This window comes from Schistocerca nitens, chromosome 2 (genome assembly GCF_023898315.1).
Source record: "Schistocerca nitens isolate TAMUIC-IGC-003100 chromosome 2, iqSchNite1.1, whole genome shotgun sequence".
NCBI classification, from domain to species: Eukaryota; Metazoa; Arthropoda; class Insecta; order Orthoptera; family Acrididae; genus Schistocerca; species Schistocerca nitens.
In genome coordinates this window covers 340,339,412-340,360,949 of record NC_064615.1, presented here as the reverse complement: position 1 = coordinate 340,360,949, position 21,538 = coordinate 340,339,412, and the positions used below count along the sequence as shown (strand labels likewise).

Here is a 21,538-nt window from a genome sequence, read left to right as displayed (position 1 = left end):
GACTTACAAAAAGTATTCGACTGTGTTGATACGACCATATTGCTGGACAAACTGTGGAACTATGGCATTCGAGGCACAGCCCATAATCTGATGAGATCCTACTTGACAAATAGGAAGCAGTTTGTGTCTATTAGCACTACAGAGGGAGCATGCAAATCAAACACCACTGACATAAATTTTGGTATTCCACAGAGGTCAGTATTAGGACCACTTCCATTTATTATCTATGTAAATGATATTCAGTCCATAACAAACCATGCAACAGCTATCTTATATGCAGATGATACCACGTTAATATGCAGCAATCAAAGCTATTCACAGCTCGAAGTGGAATCCAATACTGCAGCAGGCTTAATTCTGCAGTATTTTAATGAAAACAAACTAAAATTAAACACAAATAAATCTGTCTATATTGAATTTGATCTTGGGAGGCAAAAAACTCATGAAAACAAAATCTTAATGGGTGACGAATACATTAAAAAACAATACTCGACCAAATTTCTTGGCCTGACACTAGATGCAGAGTTAAACTGGTCTGATCATGTGAATGATATTTGCAAAAAGCTATGTACTACCATATATGTCCTAAGAAAACTGACACCTTTTTGTAACATCACCACTCTGAGGCAAATATATTTTGCACTATTTGAATCCCATCTAAGTTATGGGATAGAGGTATGGGGATCCAGCAGTAAAGGTGATACGAAAAGTGTACTTACCTTACAAAAGAAGGCACTTAGAATTATGGGAAGGAAATGTGCCAGGGAGTCCTGCAGAAATTTGTTAAAAGAATTTAAAATACTAACTGTTCATAACCTGTAAGTGCTGAAGATAATCATTATAGCAGTAAATAGTAACAAAACACTTAATAAAGAAATACACGATCACAACACTAGAGGCAGAGAGAGACCCCACATCATCTCTAATAGAACATCACTTTATGAGAAAAGTCCTCACTATGCAGGCATAAAACTACTGAATTGCTTCCATCCTAATATCTCCAAATTGCCCATTACAAAACTAAAAATGAAATTAAAATTATGGCTCCTAAACAATCCTGTATATTCAATAGATGAGTTTCTAGATTTAGTACACTCGTATGATGGAAGACCATCTATCTAAAAATATTTGTAATCTCAGATCTTAGATTGTGTCACAAACTGTAAATATTTGAATGTCAGATATGAATACTGTGTTACAAACTGTAGATTCCTTAATCTAAGTATGGCAATAACAATTTTGTTTATGTATAGTCCATACATGTAACTCTGTTCTCTCAACTAAATTTAGAAAAGTTGTGTAGATAAAAGTGCCAGCTAATAATATGTAACCCTAGTAAGTAAGGCTCTGACTTATCCAGAAGACTGGAACAAAAAAAAACCTTTTTTTGTAATCAGTTGATGTTGGATCAAAATAAATAAATAATTAAAAAGAATAAGAAATGTATTAAGTCACACATTTAGATCCTATGGAGGAGAATCACTTGTTTAAAGCTTGGTTCATAGATTACCCGATCATATGAGGAAAGAAATATGATATAGTGGGTGGAAACTGTAAACAATTTGTTTCTATTTACAGACTGAATACACTGATTAAACAACAAGAAGTCTATACTCAAGGAGGAAATATCTGCCTGTTACATTGTGACTTATGGAACAGCCTTTACCTGTATTTACAGAAACCCAGTATTAGAAAATAAGAGAGAATTTTTTGAAAGGTTGGACATCTTATTAAACACATTGTTTTTAATGAAAGTTATTGTAATTCTAATGGCTGGTTTTAATATTAATTTCAACTCCAGTACTTCTGACAACTTGGAAATAAATTGCCATGGGATGAAAATCATGCTGAAGAACGTAATCACCAGACCTGGTAATGTAAACTTGAATACTTGTATAGACAATATTGTTACAACTTTTCACTCTTCAAAATACGATACAAATGTGATTGACACTCTTCTTTCTGATCATCATGGAATCATTATTCATGTAAACATGGATGCAATGATTTTTAATGTCACCAAGCCTTCTGTGATTTATAAGACACGACGTACAATTAGTGACTGTAATACATCTGTTATTCTAAAATATCTCAGAGAAATTAATTGGTTGTGTGCCTGAAAATATCCTCAAACGAGTAATTTTGCAATCTGAAACGCTTATAGCTCACAGTTGACACGCTATTTCTGCAGACGACGACCTCAGTAAATGTGAAATGACGTACGCGAAAATATGCAGGGTGCTCTTAAGTTGTTGCCAACTTAACTGGACGGGAACGCTATTCCCGGAATAGCTAACAGGGGGATAAAACGGTGTCGTACCGCTCCTAGTTAAACCATGGTTAGCCTGTTCCTCGGTTGGCTTTCCTTGGATATAACCCGAGATTGTACAACTGGCCCATAAAGATAATTCTGTAAAAAATATCACTGCACAAAATTTTATTTTATCACCAAGGTAGAGACACATTTCTGCTGAAGAAAATTCTTTTTTGGGCCTGGTACTGAAAATCGATTTCGCGTTTGCCGCATACCAATTTCCTCTGGATTTCTCTTTTTAGGGAAAACAGTAACTGATAAAAAAAAACTATCACAAGACGTTTGTGTGACATTAGTGTGTGTTGGCTATACTGACAACTTTAGTTTTGTAATTTGACAGTTTTGCGCGCGTAAAATATGAGTTACGTAGGGAATATGTGTAAACAAGAGTAACAGAATTTGCCATTTTATCCATTTATAAACTGGCCACAATGTCGAATGAACAAAACAGGGTTCGCACTGTGCCAGTGTGGCTTTGTAAAAAGGTAAAGAAAACTTATAAACAGTACTAACAGGCATTTGCTTGGGTGAATCATATGTGTCATCTAATTACTTGTTTGATATTTGTCCGCCAACAAAAAATTTAGAGCGATTTCGCTCAAATGTGAGTGGAATGAGAACATCATATTTAGCTGATAGGAAAACTGTGATTAACAATTAATGGCAGTTTCGTTTTTGTTTCTAGGGGAATGGTGAAATACAGGAAGCAGAATTTCTTCGTTTTAAAGGAGAGATAAACTACTGTGCAACCGTAGGTGACTGTGGGATGGCTTGTGAAAGTCTTATGTAATTATTCTGTTGTCTTTGAAATTCACATTGTTTGGTAGTAGCACTTATCTTACTGGAACATTTTAGAAAATATCATGTACCTAAAATTATGGAGAAGTAATTTAGTAAATTATAAACAGAAATACGCCACAGTTATTTAATTTTATGCTAAAAAATTGTATGCTACATCTTTCAGCCACTTCATTCACACTACATAACCTATTCCACTATATCAACCCCACTTTATGTGTGGAGCTTATATGTATGTCTTGTGTATCTTGTAGACATCTGTTTAAGGAGTTGGCATTCTGAATACTGCTTCACAATATATTTATTCCCTCATGAAATTTGTTGTAAATAATCCACTACAGTTCGAAGGGAACAATGAGCACACAATTACAATACCAGAAGAAGAAATGGCATTCATTACTCAACATTAAGGTTGTATTTAGCACAGAAAGGGGTGCACAACGCTGCAACAAAAATTTTTGACTACTTACCCAGTGATATAAAATGTCTAACAGACAGCAAGGTAAAATTTGATAATAAATTGAAAAAGTTTCTCCTTGACAGCTCCTTCTATTCCATAGGAGAATTGCTGTGTTTGTAATGTGTAAAAGGTGGTGGGTAGTAATTGCTAACTCAGTCTGTATATCTTGTTTTAATTTGAGGAAAAAAAACAGTATATAGTGGTGATGGTGATGTTTAGAGTACAAATTAATATGAATGTAAAATGGCTCATTCCACATAATGACAATTTATCATGCAAAATGATCCATGGAACATGAAAGTAACTAAGTAATAGTACTAACAAAGTATTAGAAACAAAAGAAAAAAGATGTGCTGATAATAGTTGCCAATTGTTTGTTCAATGTATATATTTGTCTATACTGATGATGTTTTTGCTTGGAAAATTTCCTTCTGCCCTATAAATATTATGTTACACCATATGAACATGATGAGGTCATCTTTTAGTTTGTTTCTGAATGTGCCTCACTCCCAAGTTTTCCGTTTGCTGTGGTAGTTTGTTTACAGACTTGCTCCAGTATTTAGGAGATCCTTTTCAGATAACGATATCCATGTGGTTAATTTCAAGACCAGGATGACACATGTTGACCATATTCTTACAGGGACTATCTCTTATTAATAAATAAGTGCATGCATATTTCAAGGACATAAGATAATTGTCACAAATACATTATGAACACAAAGTTAATGCACTCAGTTCTCTATATTTGTCTTGGAGACAAGTTTATGGTAGACTACATATTTTTGCCATGGACTAAATTTTCCTATGCTGTAATGCTGTATGACGAATGTGTGTACCGTATGTGGATTAGGCTGTGATACGTTAATTGCAAGAGTTATGCTGCTTCTCCCCCCTTCCACCCCTGCCCCCCCCCCTCTTTGTAATTTGACTTGTGATTTTAGGTATCCATAAGAAAACGATTAAATATCAAGTGACAGTTGCCTACAACATATTCTGTTCAAAAATAAAAATTATTGAACCAGTCATATAGCAGGGTTTCTATGTTGTGCATATTACATTGTGAGTAAATGTCATGAATGATGAACCTACACTTCTGGCTACACTACAGATCATCTTGTTACTACAACCAAAATTTTGTGCTCACAGTTGTTGGCTTAACCAATTAATGACCATATTATTGTCTGCCACCCGGTAGCTGAGTGGTCAGCGCGACAGAGTGTCAACCTGGGTTCGATTCCCGGCTGGGTTGGAGATTTTCTCCGCTCAGGGACTGGGTTTTATGTTGTCCTAATCATCATTATTTCATGCCCATCGAAGCGCAAGTTGCCGAAGTGGCGTCAAATCGAAAGACTTGCACCCGGCGAATGGTCTACCCGATGGGAGGCCCTAGTCTCATAACCATACTATTGCTTTCCACCTGGACCTTAATCTCTGACCGTGCTGTAGATCAGACTATTATCACAACATATATTTCAAGTAAGGGGGAGGGGGAGATTGACAGTATTACTTGAGCATTTGCTGCTGCTTATTTCGGGGAAATTTTTGATACAATACTCCAGTATTGCGTACTTACTAACTGCAACACTCTGGAAATTATAGTTCTCTGCTACAATTGTGTCTGTCTGTGTAGCTGAGTGGTCAGTGTGTCTGTCCACATGGAGGACCCGGTTAAATTCCTGGTACTGCCAGTCATATTTCTCTTACTGGGAACACTGGAATGGAGTGCACCCATCCTCATGAGGCCAATAGAGGACCCATGTGATTGAGAAGTAGTGGGTCAAGGTCTGAAAAGCATTCAGTTGCCAGGAGATGAGTCTGCTAACACCGTGCTCCTCCATACCACGTACAAATAATGACGTCGGCAGACAAGTGCAGGGAGGCCAGTCAGCATCATATGGTCATTTGAACCTGATTGTAGTTACTCCATGCTGAAGACAGATATCGTGTGGTTGTGTTATGTACGACATGTTATCGATATTTACAAATAAATTATCTTAGGTGAAATCTGTCTCTCATATTTATTGAAACTTGTAACTCTCATACATTGGTTACATGTATATTTATACGGATGAAGTATAACATCCATACATTACGAAGTGATTAACTGCTGTTGAAGGTGTATCATACAAACAAAATGAAGAGCAGCAATCTTATTGCCAATCCCTGAAGAATACCATAATTTATCAACTCAGTATTCAATCGGACATTCCTACTACTACTTTTATACTGTCTGTCGCCACTGATACTTGTGTTCCATGGCAAAACTGAAGATTGTGATACCATCTATCAGCTTTGATCTATAACATTACCAAGATGGTGAACCCACATTTCATGTGTATACAATATGGTGACCATGGCGTCACTCACTACACACGTGAACAAAAACAAATAACATGAAAAATGTGTAATTTCAAAAATTTAGTTAAACTAACAGGGCAACCATGGGAATTAGGGGGTTTTGGGTGGGGGTATACTAAATATACGGCAGTCCTAGTAATGAAGATATACAAACACAAAAATTAAGCAAATGAAATCCTCGACAATCCACAAAACCACAATAAAAAATAAAAACTGATAAAAAAAATCTGGTGTCGGAAATTTCCCTTGACATATATAGCCCAAATTAACTCCACAAACCCACTCTTAAGTCCAAAATCTGATACTGAAAATATCACTTGACCAATGTAGCTAAAACAAAATCCACAGTACCACAAAACCACAATTTGCTCACATAACCAACATCAAAAACCTAACCTCACGAATGTAGATAAAACAAACTGCACAGTATCTACCTATCACAATCCAGCATAATTACAACTAACAACACAACCTAAAAATTAAAAAGAAAAAAATGCATTAACACAATTTCGATATACAAGAAACTCTGTTATGGACATAAACACACACAGTACATACCACAATAGAAAAAATATCTTTACCAAAGTCAGGCGGTATATAAATCTAGCAATCTAGTGATAACAAAAATAATACTTCATCAATGCAATCTCTCAAATGGCCAGTGTAGACTTCTCAAACCAGAAACCAATGCCATACATTGTCCCACCAACAGTGCTGCATATACTGGTCCGCAGTCCGAGATGGAGCAACTTTGATCAATCTCATTCCTTCTCCACAAACATAGCACTTCATGTACTCAGCAATTAAACAGAATAATGATAAGGATTTAACTGCAGTCAACTGGTCGCCACCATTGTGGCATGCAGCGACATGCTAGTGAACTTCATTGGTCGCTTTAACTGTTAGGCTATCTGTGCAATCTGTCAGACTGATGCAAAATTCCATACGTCACACTGTCTACAACCCAATACCATAGTCTGCTACATTCGTCACTGAATGCTCACAGCTATGCTCTGTATTCCTGCTCCAGTGAGAATGAGACTATAAGGAATTGAGATCTGTGATTTCATCATCATCATCTTTTCTCCACCTTGGCATATAACATTTACCTGCATGTCTGCGTGAACAGATATTGTTGGCAATAGATAGCCATCTGAAATTATTTCGTATGTCATCAATCAGTAGTTAATCTAAACAAAAACTCTGTAACATAGCTGAAGACAAGTTATTCACATTCAGTGAATTTGTTTTGGACAATATTGGATGGCTGTCTATCATCAATAATGTCTGTTCATCCAGATGTACAAGTAAACATTGAAATACCAGTGTGGACAAAAGATGATATTACATAGGTCTTGATGCCTCATAGTCTCATTCTGACTGGTGTGGGGGACAGAGTAGAGCTGCGAGCATTTAGTGATGGATGTAGCAGACTATGGAATAGGGGTGTAGACATATGACGCACAAAAGTTTGGGTCAGTCCAGGAGGTGTGCACAGATATCCTAATGGTTAAGGTGACCACTCACGATAAACAGGAAATCTGAGTTTGAGTCCTGGTCCGGCAAAAATTTTCACGCCATCAACAGGTAGTAAATCTATACAAACACAGCTGAAGCCATATTATTCACATTCAGTGAGTTTATCTCAAAGCAATTTCAGTCAGCTATCTTTCGTCAATAATGTCTGGTCATCCAGACATGCAAGTAAATATCTTCCAATGCTGCCCTCACAATCAGTCAAGAAACATAAATACTCCACCCTACAGAGGGCCACCACATACTCCAACAGAACCTTTGTAAACACGTTCCCTTTCAGATACACTGCACCACATGATGTTATACAAAACAACACAGTTTCACCTCTGGTGAAAGCAGATGGGTGGTTCCATAAACTTCGAATGACCCATTTTCCACAAACAGCTGTTGTACAATTGCAGCTAAGTTTTTGTGTGTTTTTTTTGTTGTTGAAAACAGTCACATTTGAAAGGTAAGGTATCAAGTCGCATAATCTTTTGCTCTTATAGTACTTGTAATGGACAGTTTAAAAAGATTATTTTCTGTGTTGTTCGCTCTAAAAGAAAAAAGCTAGTTTGTAATGGAATATGACACTGATACAGAGTTTTAATAAGTGATGTCTAATTCCCAATTTTTCCACATATATTTCAATATTTCATTAATATTGTACCTGCATTTCAGAGAAATGCTGACAAGTCTAGATGAAATGGTTGTTGGGTTTGACATGGAGTGGCCTGTAAATAGCAAAACAGGGAGTGGGAAAACATCACTTATACAGATTTGTCATGATGAAAATGTGTGCCACTTATTTCATGTAAGTATTTTCTTGTATAGTTACTGTTGGAACGATTTGCTAAATAACTCAGTTGCTACTTTAAAAAATTGTCAAAAGCTTTAGTGAGAGTTCAGTAGAAAAAATTTATAGCAGTATTATATTATATAAAGAAGATGATGCATTTCTAGAGTGGCTGCAATGCAGATGTAGGATGGTGAGAGATGTTCAATGCCAAGAGTTATAATAAACAATGGAATCATTGTGCCATTTAAGTCTGTGTAATGTGGTGTCTCCTATCTGTTGTCATGCTTTAAGAAAGGAAGCAAATCACACTGAAGGCTATGTGGGGTCATGAATCAGAAGGGAGTGACAGTGGAGGAAAGGGGAACTGTTGGGTGGAGGTTGCGGGCACTGCGAGTTGCCTGAGATTAAAATTCTTATGGGATGAATGTGTGAGGAGGGATGAGTGGATTCGGAGATTAAATGTGGAGGTTGGTTGCTGGAAGGTGTTATGACTGCGATCAGATGGACGGGTGTTCCTTGAAGACCATATGGCCCAGTCGTAATGGCAGAGACTGGTGCTACAGGGTGGCACCCCCTCAGCTTGTAGTGTTTCTCACTGGCTGTTACAGCTATAGCTGCCACCCCTCCCTCCCGCATTCCTAACTGGCAAACTGGCCTCACTTTGAGCTATTAGCCACCCACTCCCAATCCCTCTCCTTACCTTCTACCTCCCTCTCCATCTCTACCTACCCCACCCCACCCCACACTCTACCCCCACCCCACACTATACCCCCGCCCCCACTGTCAGCCCACTTGCCACAAAATACACTCCTGGAAATGGAAAAAAGAACACATTGACACCGGTGTGTCAGACCCACCATACTTGCTCCGGACACTGCGAGAGGGCTGTACAAGCAATGATCACACGCACGGCACAGCGGACACACCAGGAACCGCGGTGTTGGCCGTCGAATGGCGCTAGCTGCGCAGCATTTGTGCACCGCCGCCGTCAGTGTCAGCCAGTTTGCCGTGGCATACGGAGCTCCATCGCAGTCTTTAACACTGGTAGCATGCCGCGACAGCGTGGACGTGAACCGTATGTGCAGTTGACGGACTTTGAGCGAGGGCGTATAGTGGGCATGCGGGAGGCCGGGTGGACGTACCGCCGAATTGCTCAACACGTGGGGCGTGAGGTCTCCACAGTACATCGATGTTGTCGCCAGTGGTCGGCGGAAGGTGCACGTGCCCTCGACCTGGGACCGGACCGCAGCGACGCACGGATGCACGCCAAGACCGTAGGATCCTACGCAGTGCTGTAGGGGACCGCACCGCCACTTCCCAGCAAATTAGGGACACTGTTGCTCCTGGGGTATCGGCGAGGACCATTCGCAACCGTCTCCATGAAGCTGGGCTACGGTCCCGCACACCGTTAGGCCGTCTTCCGCTCACGCCCCAACATCGTGCAGCCCGCCTCCAGTGGTGTCGCGACAGGCGTGAATGGAGGGACGAATGGAGACGTGTCGTCTTCAGCGATGAGAGTCGCTTCTGCCTTGGTGCCAATGATGGTCGTATGCGTGTTTGGCGCCGTGCAGGTGAGCGCCACAATCAGGACTGCATACGACCGAGGCACACAGGGCCAACACCCGGCATCATGGTGTGGGGAGCGATCTCCTACACTGGCCGTACACCACTGGTGATCGTCGAGGGGACACTGAATAGTGCACGGTACATCCAAACCGTCATCGAATCCATCGTTCTACCATTCCTAGACCGGCAAGGGAACTTGCTGTTCCAACAGGACAATGCACGTCCGCATGTATCCCGTGCCACCCAACGTGCTCTAGAAGGTGTAAGTCAACTACCCTGGCCAGCAAGATCTCCGGATCTGTCCCCCATTGAGCATGTTTGGGACTGGATGAAGCGTCGTCTCACGCGGTCTGCACGTCCAGCACGAACGCTGGTCCAACTGAGGCGCCAGGTGGAAATGGCATGGCAAGCCGTTCCACAGGACTACATCCAGCATCTCTACGATCGTCTCCATGGGAGAATAGCAGCCTGCATTGCTGCGAAAGGTGGATATACACTGTACTAGTGCCGACATTGTGCATGCTCTGTTGCCTGTGGCTATGTGCCTGTGGTTCTGTCAGTGTGATCATGTGATGTATCTGACCCCAGGAATGTGTCAATAAAGTTTCCCCTTCCTGGGACAATGAATTCACGGTGTTCTTATTTCAATTTCCAGGAGTGTAGGATTTAGCATTGACACTGTCCTGTCAATGTAGCCAGCACCATGTAGGGTATATGCTCATATTCCTGAGCATGAGTGTGCGCGTGTGCATGTGTTTGTACTGTAGCTCATCAAAGGACAATCTGAAAACAAGCAAGTTTTCCTTCTTTTGTGTTTGCCTTTCAACGGCTCAACACTTGTGCTTTCCAGTGAGTGGTCTCTTTTAATCATAAAGTACTTGCGTTCTAAAACATTTATACCGCTTAAGGGAAAATTAAGGTGTTTGAGGACAAAGGATATGCAATGAGTTTGATGAAATTGTTTTCAGGGTATGGTGTTCTAGTGGTCTGATTATAATTATCCACCATTTCACACATTCACACAAGTTGTGATTTAAACAACTACAAAATAAAGCACGAAAATAACATCTCTGTAGAATTTTGCCTCCATGATAAAGAGTTCAGTGTGATGTTCTCTATTTTCTTGTACAAAAATCTTAAATTATTGGGTATTTCTGAAAAATCAAATTTATTATGTGCATGTTTCTAGGATCCATTTGCTTATTTACTCTTGACTTTTGTTTCTCAGAACACATTACTATATTAATCTCCACCCTAGAACCTCACTTATATGCCTTACACACAGCTGCAATCAAATTAAATACTTTTGTAAAATTCCAGTAATTACAAAGGCTTACCTCATAATGTGTATTCAATTTTACTAGTAATATTTGGGTAACTTGTAAGAGCTCTGCTCGCTACATCACATCATGCATCAGTACATTTCAATTCCAGTCCATTATATCTATTGTTCTCCCTTATTATTTTTACTACTAACTGTAGTTCTTTTTATTCAGTGCTTTTAAGTGTATTATTACAGAGCCTCTGTCCAACCACCCGGGAGCAGCCCACACTGATGTGTGAACTTGTAAGGTGAGCACCACAGGATCTGCACTACCAACCCATGACTTGGAGGAACCTCTGAAATTCAGAATATATCAGAATTAATAGTATGACATCGTGGTTCTTGAGATGAGCATGTGTTGACTCGCTTTTCGTAGCTCTGAAGTGGGACTCCTCCCCGCGAACCATGGGCCCCACTCTGGTGGGGTGCTTGCATGTCTCGACAATACAGATAGCCATACTGTAGGTGCAACCTCAACAGAGGGGTATCTATTGAGAGACTGACAAATGTGTGGTTCCTGAAGAGGGGCAGCAGACCTATCGGTAGTCGCAGGGGCAACAGCCTGGGTGATTGACGGGTCTGGTTTTGCAACATCAACCAATGTGGCCTTGCTGTGCTGACCCTGTGAACAGCTGAAAGCAAGTGTAAAGACAGCTGTTACTTTTCCTTGATGTTGTGCAGCTCTACTGGATAGTTAAATGATGATGGCATACTCTTGGGTAAAATATTACGGAGGTAAAATAGTCCCCTATACAGATATCCAAGCGGGGCTACTAGGGAGGATGTCATCATCAGGAGAAACAAAACTGACACTGTACGGGCTGGGGCATGGAATGTTAGATCCCTTAATGAGGCAGGCAGGCAAGAAAGTTTAAAAAGGGGAATGGATAGGTTGAAGTTAGATATAGTGAGAATTAGTGAAGTTCAGTGGGAGAGGAACAGGACTTCTGGTTAAGTAAGTACAGGGTTATAAATAAAGCCTTTGATACTGTGAATCATACCATTCTTCTGTGTAAGCTAGAAGAGTACGGGTTGAGAGGGCTAGCCTTGAAACTACTTACCTCCTATTTGAAAGACAGGAAACAGTGTGTAAAGCTAACTTATCAAAATAATGAGCAGCTCCTAACAAGCAAATCAAACTTCAGAACACTTCAATGTGGCGTGCCTCAAGGAAGCATACTAGGGCCTTTTCTGTTTCTTGTATATGTAAATAACTTATTTGAACCCCAAAATTGCACGGTTGTAAGCTAAGCTGATGACATATCCTTCATCAGCTGTGGCAGTGATATGCAGTCTGCAACTAACAGTACCGAGATCAGTTTCAATACTCTGTCCGCATACCTTACAGCAAACAAGCTTCTTGTAAATAAAGACAAAATGGTAATAATGAAGTTCATCCACAGTTATAATGCTGCCATAACTGATACTGTATTTACATCCCCATTGGGTCTTGCATATGCAAATTCACATAAATTTTTGGGCATTGTTGTTGATGAACACTTATCGAGGAAGGACCATGTAGATAATATTTGCAAGAAAATCAGTAGAAATGTGTATCTACTGAAACGGGTCTCAGCCTTCTTGGACCATTATACTTTAAGGCAAATATATTTTGGGTTAATTCATCCGCACCTTCAGTATGGTATTGAGATATGGGGTGGGGCATCAGCAGTTCATATAAATAGACTTTTTAGATTACAAAAAAAGGCAGTAAGAATGATAGTCAAGGTAAAGAAGAGGGAGCCTTGTAGACACATCTTTAGAAAATATAAAATTCTTACAGTGTACTCCATGTATATACTGCAGACAGTCATGTTCGTGAAACAAAATCCTGAATTTAATATGAGAAACAGTAATGTACACAACTATGATGTACGGGGAAGGGAAAATTTTTGTAGAATTGTGACCAATAAAAACGCAACGGACCACAGCCCACACAGAATGGGAGCAATTTTCTACAGTGCACTACCCTGTGAACTCAAGAATGTAAATCTAAATATGCTAAAGAGTAGAAGGAAGCAATTATTAATAGAGAAGTGTTGTTACTCTATAGAGGACTTTAAGTTGTAGTGCCATCTTGGAAAACAGTGTATATAGACAATAACTCCGATCTATCAGTGGTATGAAAGAATGTAATTATACACTGTATTATGTGTACTGTACTATTATAAATATAAGCTAAATTGTGTTACACTATGGAGGAATCTACTTGCAGTGCCCTTTTGAAAAATAATATGTACAGATATGTGTCTGATCCATACGTTGTTATGAAAGAATGTAAATATTTTACTGTATATGAGTAATGTAATCTAAATTTTCCTGACAATGTCCAAAAACTTTTTGTTGTATGGACAGAAAATAAATAAATAAATATAAAAACCAAATACATGTATTGCAGGAGTAGGTCTAATAATGAATAAGAAAATAGGAATGTCGGTTAGCTGCTATGAATAGCGTAGTGAACACATCATCGTGGCCAAGATAAACACAAATCCAACACCCAAAACAGTAGTAAAAGTTTATATGCCAGGTAGTTCTGCTGATGAAGAAATTGAAGGAAAAAAAAGGGTGTAATGAACGGAGAGGAAAATTTAATTCTTATGGGGAACTGTAATTTGGTAGTAGGAAAAGAAAGAGAACGAAAATTAGCAGGTGAATATGGACTGGGGGAAAGGGATGAATGCTTGGTAGAATTTGGCACAGGAGACAATTTAATCATCACTAACACTTGGTTTAGGAATTATTAAAGAAGGTTATACATATGGAAGAGACATGGAGACACCAGAAGGTATCGGATTGATTATATAATGGTAAGAAAGTGATTTCAGAACCAGATTTTAAACTGGAAAACATTTCCAGGGACAAATATGGTCTGTAATCACAATTTACTGGCTGTGAGCTGTAGATTAAAAGTGAAGAAATTGCAAAAAGGTAGAAAATTAAGGAGATGGGGCTTGGATAGTTTGGAAGTACCAGAGGTGGTTCAGAGTTTCAGAGGGAGCATTAAACAATGATTGACTGGAAAAGGGAAAAGGAATACTGTAGGAGATGAATGGGAGCTTTGAGAGATGAAATAGTGAAGGCAGCAGAGGAACAAAGAGGTAAAATGACAAGGCCTAATAGAAATCCTTGGATATTGTTGGAACTGTGTGCTCAATATATTTCGTGTGAGATGGAGGCGAAGTGCATCATGTGAAATATAATAGACCTCTCTGGTGCTATTATAGACTCTGAGTTTTATGTGTGTAATATAATGTTCCTTGGTTGTTGTGTTCAACGTATTTTACCCAGAAGTGCAAATATAGTTACGGGCACTAAATGTATTTTTCTCATTATTACTTATTGAACTGTGTCAACTCTAATAGGTTATGGGCCCAGCGATGCACTTGGAATAAGTATATCCATAATATAGTAGTGAGAAAGTATTGGAAAAGTTCCAAGTAGTCGACATGTGTGAAGTATGAGTTATCCTTACAAGATAAATGCAATTCTTTTGTATTATTCTTTGGTATTGTTCTTTACGTTAAGAAGCATCAAATATCGTTAAAATGGGTGCAGCACAAATTCTGCAGATTGAAAGACTTATGGGTCGCGAAAACTATGCAACGTGGAAATTTGCAGTTGAAGCGTATTTACGTTTGGACGACCTGTGGGATGTAGTTGATGGAACAATGAAATCAGTTCAGAATTATTCAAGTAAGGATAGGAGAGCAAAATCAAAGTTGGTGTTACTGGTTGATTCAGTTAATTATGTTCATGTTGAAAAAGCTGTGACAGTGAAAGAAGTCTAGGACAACTTACAAAGTGCATTTGAGGATGGAGGTCTTACAAGAAAATTAGTATTATTACATGAGTTAATTACCACTCAGCTGGACAAATTCAAGAGTGTAGACAAATACTTCAGCAAAACCGACTGAGGAATGTTGGGTTTGAGATTGCTTACGAATGGATAGGGACACTACTGCTGGCAGGACTGCCCAAAAGGTATGTGCCTATGATTATGGGACTGGAAAGCTCAGGTATACCAATTATGGGTTACAGTATTAAAGAGAGAATCATACAGGATGTAAAGAGTACTTCGAGCTGTCATGTGTTGGAGATGGGAACTGCATGTGCTCTTTATTCAAAAAACAAAAGGAAGAAATTAGTGATGTGTTATAGATGTTAGAAGAAGGGACATATTGCCAGAGAAAAAGTAAACGCAAGGTCAGACACACAGCAAAAGAGGTATGTTGCCGATAGTCCAGAGAGAGAGGGACCAATAATAAAGGTAAGGCACTCTCGTGTTTTTATTCTTTTGGAGATGTAGGTGATTGTCAACTGGAATGGATTTTAGACTCAAGTGCATTTGTGCATATTGTTAAAGACAGATCTCTTCTTTATGATGTTAGAGATAAGACTCATATGGGAATATCAACAGTTGATGGCAGCAAGCTCCAATGTCATTTGGCCGGGAAACTAGACCTACAAGTAAGTGTAAATAGTGAACCCAATACGGTTACAGCACATGATGTTCATTATGTAAAAATTGTTGCGACTAACCTACTGTATGTAGGGGAAATTGTGAAGAAGGGAAATACAGTCACTTTTGACATGCACTGAGCAAGAGTAATCAGCGAAAATGGTAAAGTTATAACTACAGCAAGTACGTTTTAAGACTAGTGAAAGTAAATCTAATGAGGTCTTACAGTTAATCCACACAGATGTATGTGGCCTGATGGAATGCGAATCCATAGGTGCGAGTTATTATATTCTTGTGTTATTGATTATTATTCAAGAAATGTTTATTTTCTTAGTTCCAAAGACCAAGTGAGTGACATTTTTGATGAATATCGTAATATGGTCAAAAGGTGGGCAGGAAAGAAGATTGAGAACATCAGGTCTGATAACAGGAGAGGATATATGAACCAGAAATTGAAGACACTTCTGGCAAAAATGGGAATCAGGCATCGAACTAACATAAGGTACAGCCCATCTCAAAATGGGGTTGCCGAGAGGGCTAGTAGGACCATTGTTGAAAAAGCAAGGAGCATGATAACCGATGCTGGATCATCAAAAGATTTTTGGGCAGAGACAGTATCAACGGCCTTATATTTGAACAATAGATAATCTACAAAAGCATTAAGGAATAGAACCCCCTATGAGATATGGGTAGGAAGGAAACCTGACCTAAGCAATATAAGGATTTTTGGGTGTGATGCAGTGGTGCACATTCCAAACAGCTGAGAGGAAAACGGGATCCAAAATCTAAAAAGTATATTTTTGTAGGCTATTGTGAGAATTCAAAGGCCCACCAATCAATGTATCCACTGAATAAAATGATAATTACAAGCAGAGATGTAGTATTCTTTGAAAATAGAAAGGACTCTGAAAAGGGCAAGACTCTAAGTTAACTGGATCTAGTTCGAGAGTGAAACCTTATGTGAAGAAAGAGAAAGTGAAGAACAGAAAGAGGACAGTCAAAGGCAAATGGAGATTATTTATGATGACAGTGGGTTTGAGGACGAACAAAATGAAGAGAGCAATGTAAGGGGTTCTTCTCGGGTGCCAAAACCGAAAGAATATCCGGATTTTGAGATGTATGCAGCCCAATCTTTTAATGAAATGAAATGAAATGTCGTGTGGCTAGGGCCTCCCGTCAGGTAGACCGTTCGCCTGGTGCAGGTCTTTTGAGTTGACGCCACTTATGCGACCTGCGCGTCGATGGGGATGAAATGATGATGATTAGGACAACACAACACCCAGTCTCTGAGCGGAGAAAATCTCCGACCCAGCCGGGAATTGAACCCAGAACCTTAGGATTGACATTCCGTCACGCTGACCACTCAGCTACCGGGGCCGGACAATCTTTTAATGATGAGCCAGCAACAGCAGAAGAAGCAATGAGCGGCCCGAACTCTCAAGAATGGAAAGAAGCAATGGAGATGGAACTGGAATCTTTATCTCAGAATGAAACCTTTGAATAGGTAAAGATGCCACCAGATAAGAAACAACTACAGGCAAGATGGGTATTCACTTTGAAGAGCCCCAAAAATTCATCACCAAGACATAAAGCACGACTTGTAATAGAAAGATATTCACAAAAACAAGGGGTAGATTACAAAGAAACTTTTTCACCTGTAGTCAAGTATGCCTCATTGAGATATCTTTTAGCCTTGTCTGCAAAATGAAATTTAACATTTCATCATATGGATGTAAAAACAACGTATTTAAGTGGGAAATTGGAGGAGGATGTATACGTCATTCCACCAAGAGAAGTAATGAAAAGCAGAGCATTACTAATTAACATTTTTGATTAGTCACATTTGAGATGCCGCATAATTAGTTGAAAGTTGCACACAGCAGCATGTACTAGTATTAAGACCTATCAGAATAAATTTAAATGTCTATGCTATTACATATATTAAGGTAAATATTAGATGCTAAATGTGTATTTTTAAATATTGTTAATGATGTGAGAACCAGAAGTGTTATATCAGTTCTGAGTCCACAATTGGAAAGAGGGTAATTTTTCCCACAGGGAAGATGCCCTATTTGTCATTTCAGTGTACAGTTGAAATATATTTTAACTGTTCAAAGATTTGTATTTTATGCAAATGCTGCAAATTATTGTAATTTGTAGGATATTTGAATTAGACTTATTGGGTTTAGTGTCTATTTGTTCTGAAATTAAATCATGTTTGTCATGGTTAAGTTATTTTGTAAATATTATGTGTTCAAAATATATGAACTTTTTGCATCTGTTGACACAGGATAGTGGAAGTTGGAGGCACTTAGTGGGAGGGGGTGGGGGGTTGCCCATTAGTTTGATGGTGAATGTTTTGTCATGCCTGCTAATTACATGGAATGGTCCATTGTAGGGTGGCTGTGGCGGCTTGCATGCTGCATCTTGTCAGATAAAAGCATAGTGACAATCACATAGCTCATCAAACATGAATAGATGACAGTTTGGCTGATCCCTTGGCACCACTGGACATAGCTGTCGCAGCTGTGTTCACAGATTATTCACAAACTCTGACAGGTCAATGGATTCATCTCGTACACTGGCAAACAACTTACCAGGAAGGCATATATGTTGACCATACTTGAGCTCAGCTGTAGCTGCTTAGCGGTCTTCTTACAGGGATGCGTGTAGACCTAAGAGAACAATAGGTAGCGTCTCTGTCCACCATTATGAATTTAGGCTTTGCAGCAACGCTTTGATCAGTTGGTGCTTAAGTTCAACTAAACTGTTTACAGCTGGATGATATGCTGTACTTCTGATTTGCTTCATGCCAAGTAAGACAGCGAGTGCTTTGAAGAGATAGGGAGTGCTTTGAAGAGATAGGATTCAAATTTTCTTTGCTGGTCAGCTGTGATCCTCAGGGGTACACGAAATGCGCGATCCTCCCACGAAAGAATGCAGTTACAATATTTCCAGTGGTTATGTCAGTTACTGGGAAAACTTCAGACCTCCGTGTATAACAATCTGTAGCTGTGATACTGTGAGTGTATCCTTCCACTGGCGAGAGATGTCCTATGAGATCTGTATGGACATGTTCAGATCATAGATTCAGAGGGCTGAAGCTTCCCAGTGGTGACATGACATGTCTGCCGATTTTATTCTTTTGCAACCCACACATTATCATACGAAGTGCTCACAATTCCTGTCCATATGCGACCAGATGAGTGCTTGCTTCACCATGTTTTTGGTTTGGAGCTTAGTGGAGGGCCTCAACCAAAGACTTCATCGACTGTGTGATGGTCTTGGCTGCAGATTTCTAGACCTGCATTATTGTGTGGTGATTTATAGGACTCCCCTTGAGAGGTCAGGGGTGCACTGAACTAAGGAAGCAGCTACTCAGGTAGAAGAGAACTTGTGGAGTGCACATGGTTTTTTTTTAGGCTAGATGGTAGTTTGAGATGCTCTGATGAACACTCGCCACTCAGTACACTGCAAGGGAGGTCAGACTGCATTCAGAGTAGACACTTCAAGTGTCAAAATTTTATCAGTAAAATGTCAAATTATTTATAACAAAGTTCCCGAATTTACTGCCCTCCAGGAAAGTTCTCATGCTCAGAGCCGCCCGAAACCTGAAGTAGAAAGCGCTAAGATATTTAGCTAGTTGTGGAATGTATACCAGAAAGACCGATTAGAGGCCATTGGAGGGGGCGTGTTCACTGCATATTGTCTCTATTGATGTTGAAGTTGAGTGCAACAAAGAAGTTACCTGGCCACGTATAACAGGTGTAGGTGAAACCAAGTTAATTGTTGGATATTTTTACTAGCCACCCAATTCCACTGTGACGGTTCTAGAGTCATTCTAAGAATGCCTATGGTCAGTAGTGCATAAATATCCAGAGCATGCAATACTAGTTGGAGGCAGCTTTAACCTACCAAGTGTAGACTGGGATATCAGTGGATTCATTGTGGGGGGTGCAGACAGACAGTCATGCAAATTACTGTTGAACACATTTTCTGAAAACTGTCTATAGCAGCTAGCTTGGCAGCCCACATGCAATGGAAATATCTTAGACTTTGTAGCTGCCGCGCGGGATTAGCCGAGTGGTGTAAGGTGCTGCAGTCATGGACTGTGCGGCTGATTCCGGCAGAAGTTAGAGTCCTCCTTCGGGCATGGGTGTGTGTGTTTGTCCTTAGTATAATTTAGATTAAATAGTGTGTAAGCTTAGGGACTGATGACCTTAGCAGTTTAGTCCCATAAGATTTCAAGAACATTTGATTTGAACTTGGTAGCTACAAATAGACCAGACCTTATCGACAGTGTCAGTACAGAAACGGGGATTAGCAATCATGATGTCATTATACCAACTATGTTTACGAAAGTTAATAAATCAGTGAAGAAGGCTGGGAGAGTGTTTAAGCTAGCTAGAGCAGATAAGCAGTTGTTAGCATCTCACTTAGACAGTGAATTGACACCACCTAGTTCCAGTAAGATGGACGTAGAGGAATTATGGACAAAGTTTAAGCACATTGTAAATTGTGGACTTGAGAGTTATGTGCCTAATAACTGGATAAAGAATAGAAAAGACCCACCGCGGTTTAATAACAAAATTTGAAAGATGCTGAGGAAGCAGAGTCTGTTGCACTCACGGTTCAAAAGAAAATGCACAAATAACAACAATCAAAGGTTAGCAGAGCATTGTGCTTCTGTGAAAAGATGTATGCGCAAAGCATACAACTACCACCATCATACCTTAGCAAAAGATCTGGCAGAGAACCAAAGAAAATTCTGGTTGAACATGTAATTGCTAAGCAGGCTTCCATTCGGTCCCTTGCTGACCAGTCTGGTGGGGCAGTTGAAGGTATCAAAATGAAAGCTGAACTTTTAAATTCCATGTTCAAGAAAGAAGAAATTGTTCACACAGGAGAATCGTATAAATATACCATCATTTGACCATCAGACAGACTCCCATATAGACGACATAGAAATAAGCATCCCTGGCCTAGAGAAACAACTGAAAGATTTGAAAGCAGATAAATCACCAGTCCAGACAGAATCCCAATTCAGTTTTACAAAGAGCACTTTAGGTCATTGGCCTTTTACCTATCTTGCATTTATCATAAATGTCTCGCCCAGCACAAAGTTCCAAGCAACTGGAAAATTGCCTAGATGACTCCTGTACATAAGAAGGGTAAAAGGTCAGACCCGCAAAGTTACATACCAATATCCCTAACCTGAGTGTGCTGCAGAATCCTTGAACACATTCTCATTTTGAATATAATAAACTTTCTTGAGACTGAGAACCTTATGTCCATGAATCAGCATGGTTTTAGAAAGCACCACTTGTGCAAAACTCAGATTGTGCTTTTCTCACATGATATACTGTGAAGTATGGATGAAGGGCAACCGGCTGATCCCATATTTCTAGATTTCCAGAAAGAATTTGATGTGGTGTCCCATTGCAGGCTGTTAATGAAGGTAAGAGCATGTGGAGTAAGTTCACAGATATGAGTCACACGAAGACTTATTAAGTAATAGAAATTAGAATATGTCCTCGACGGTGAGTGTTCATCAAAGACAAGGGTATTGTCAGAAGTGCCTGTGGCAAGTGTGATATGATAACTGTTGTTCTCTATAAACATAAATGATTTAGTGGACAGGGTGGGCAGCAATCTGTGGTTGTTTGCTGATGATACTGTGGTATATGGTCTGGTGTTGAAGTTGAGTGACAGTATGAAGATACAAGAAGATTTAGACAAAATTTCTAATTGGTGTGATGAATAGCAGCTAGCTCTAAATGTGGAAAAATATAAGTTAATGCAGTTGGGTAGGAAGAACAAACCTGTAATGTTCAGGTATAGTATTAGTAGTGTCTCGCTTGACAAAGTCAAGTCATTTAAATATCTGGACAAATGCTGCAAATCGATATGAAATGGAATGAGCATGTGAGAACTGTGGTAGG

At 39.5% G+C, this 21,538-nt stretch overlaps 1 protein-coding gene across 2 annotated transcripts in view; it reads left to right on the top strand.

The window, feature by feature from the left end:
- Positions 1–2,612: 2,612 nt before the first annotated feature.
- LOC126236138 (Werner Syndrome-like exonuclease) overlaps positions 2,613–21,538 on the top strand; it is a 58,484-nt gene continuing 39,558 nt past the window's right edge. For both annotated transcript variants that reach the window (XM_049945218.1, XM_049945219.1), the window contains exons 1-3: positions 2,613–2,799; positions 3,000–3,100; positions 8,127–8,259. In XM_049945218.1, the coding sequence (XP_049801175.1) occupies positions 2,746–2,799; positions 3,000–3,100; positions 8,127–8,259 (288 nt within the window). In that variant the 5' untranslated portion in view covers positions 2,613–2,745. The remainder of the gene's footprint in view (positions 2,800–2,999; positions 3,101–8,126; positions 8,260–21,538) is intronic.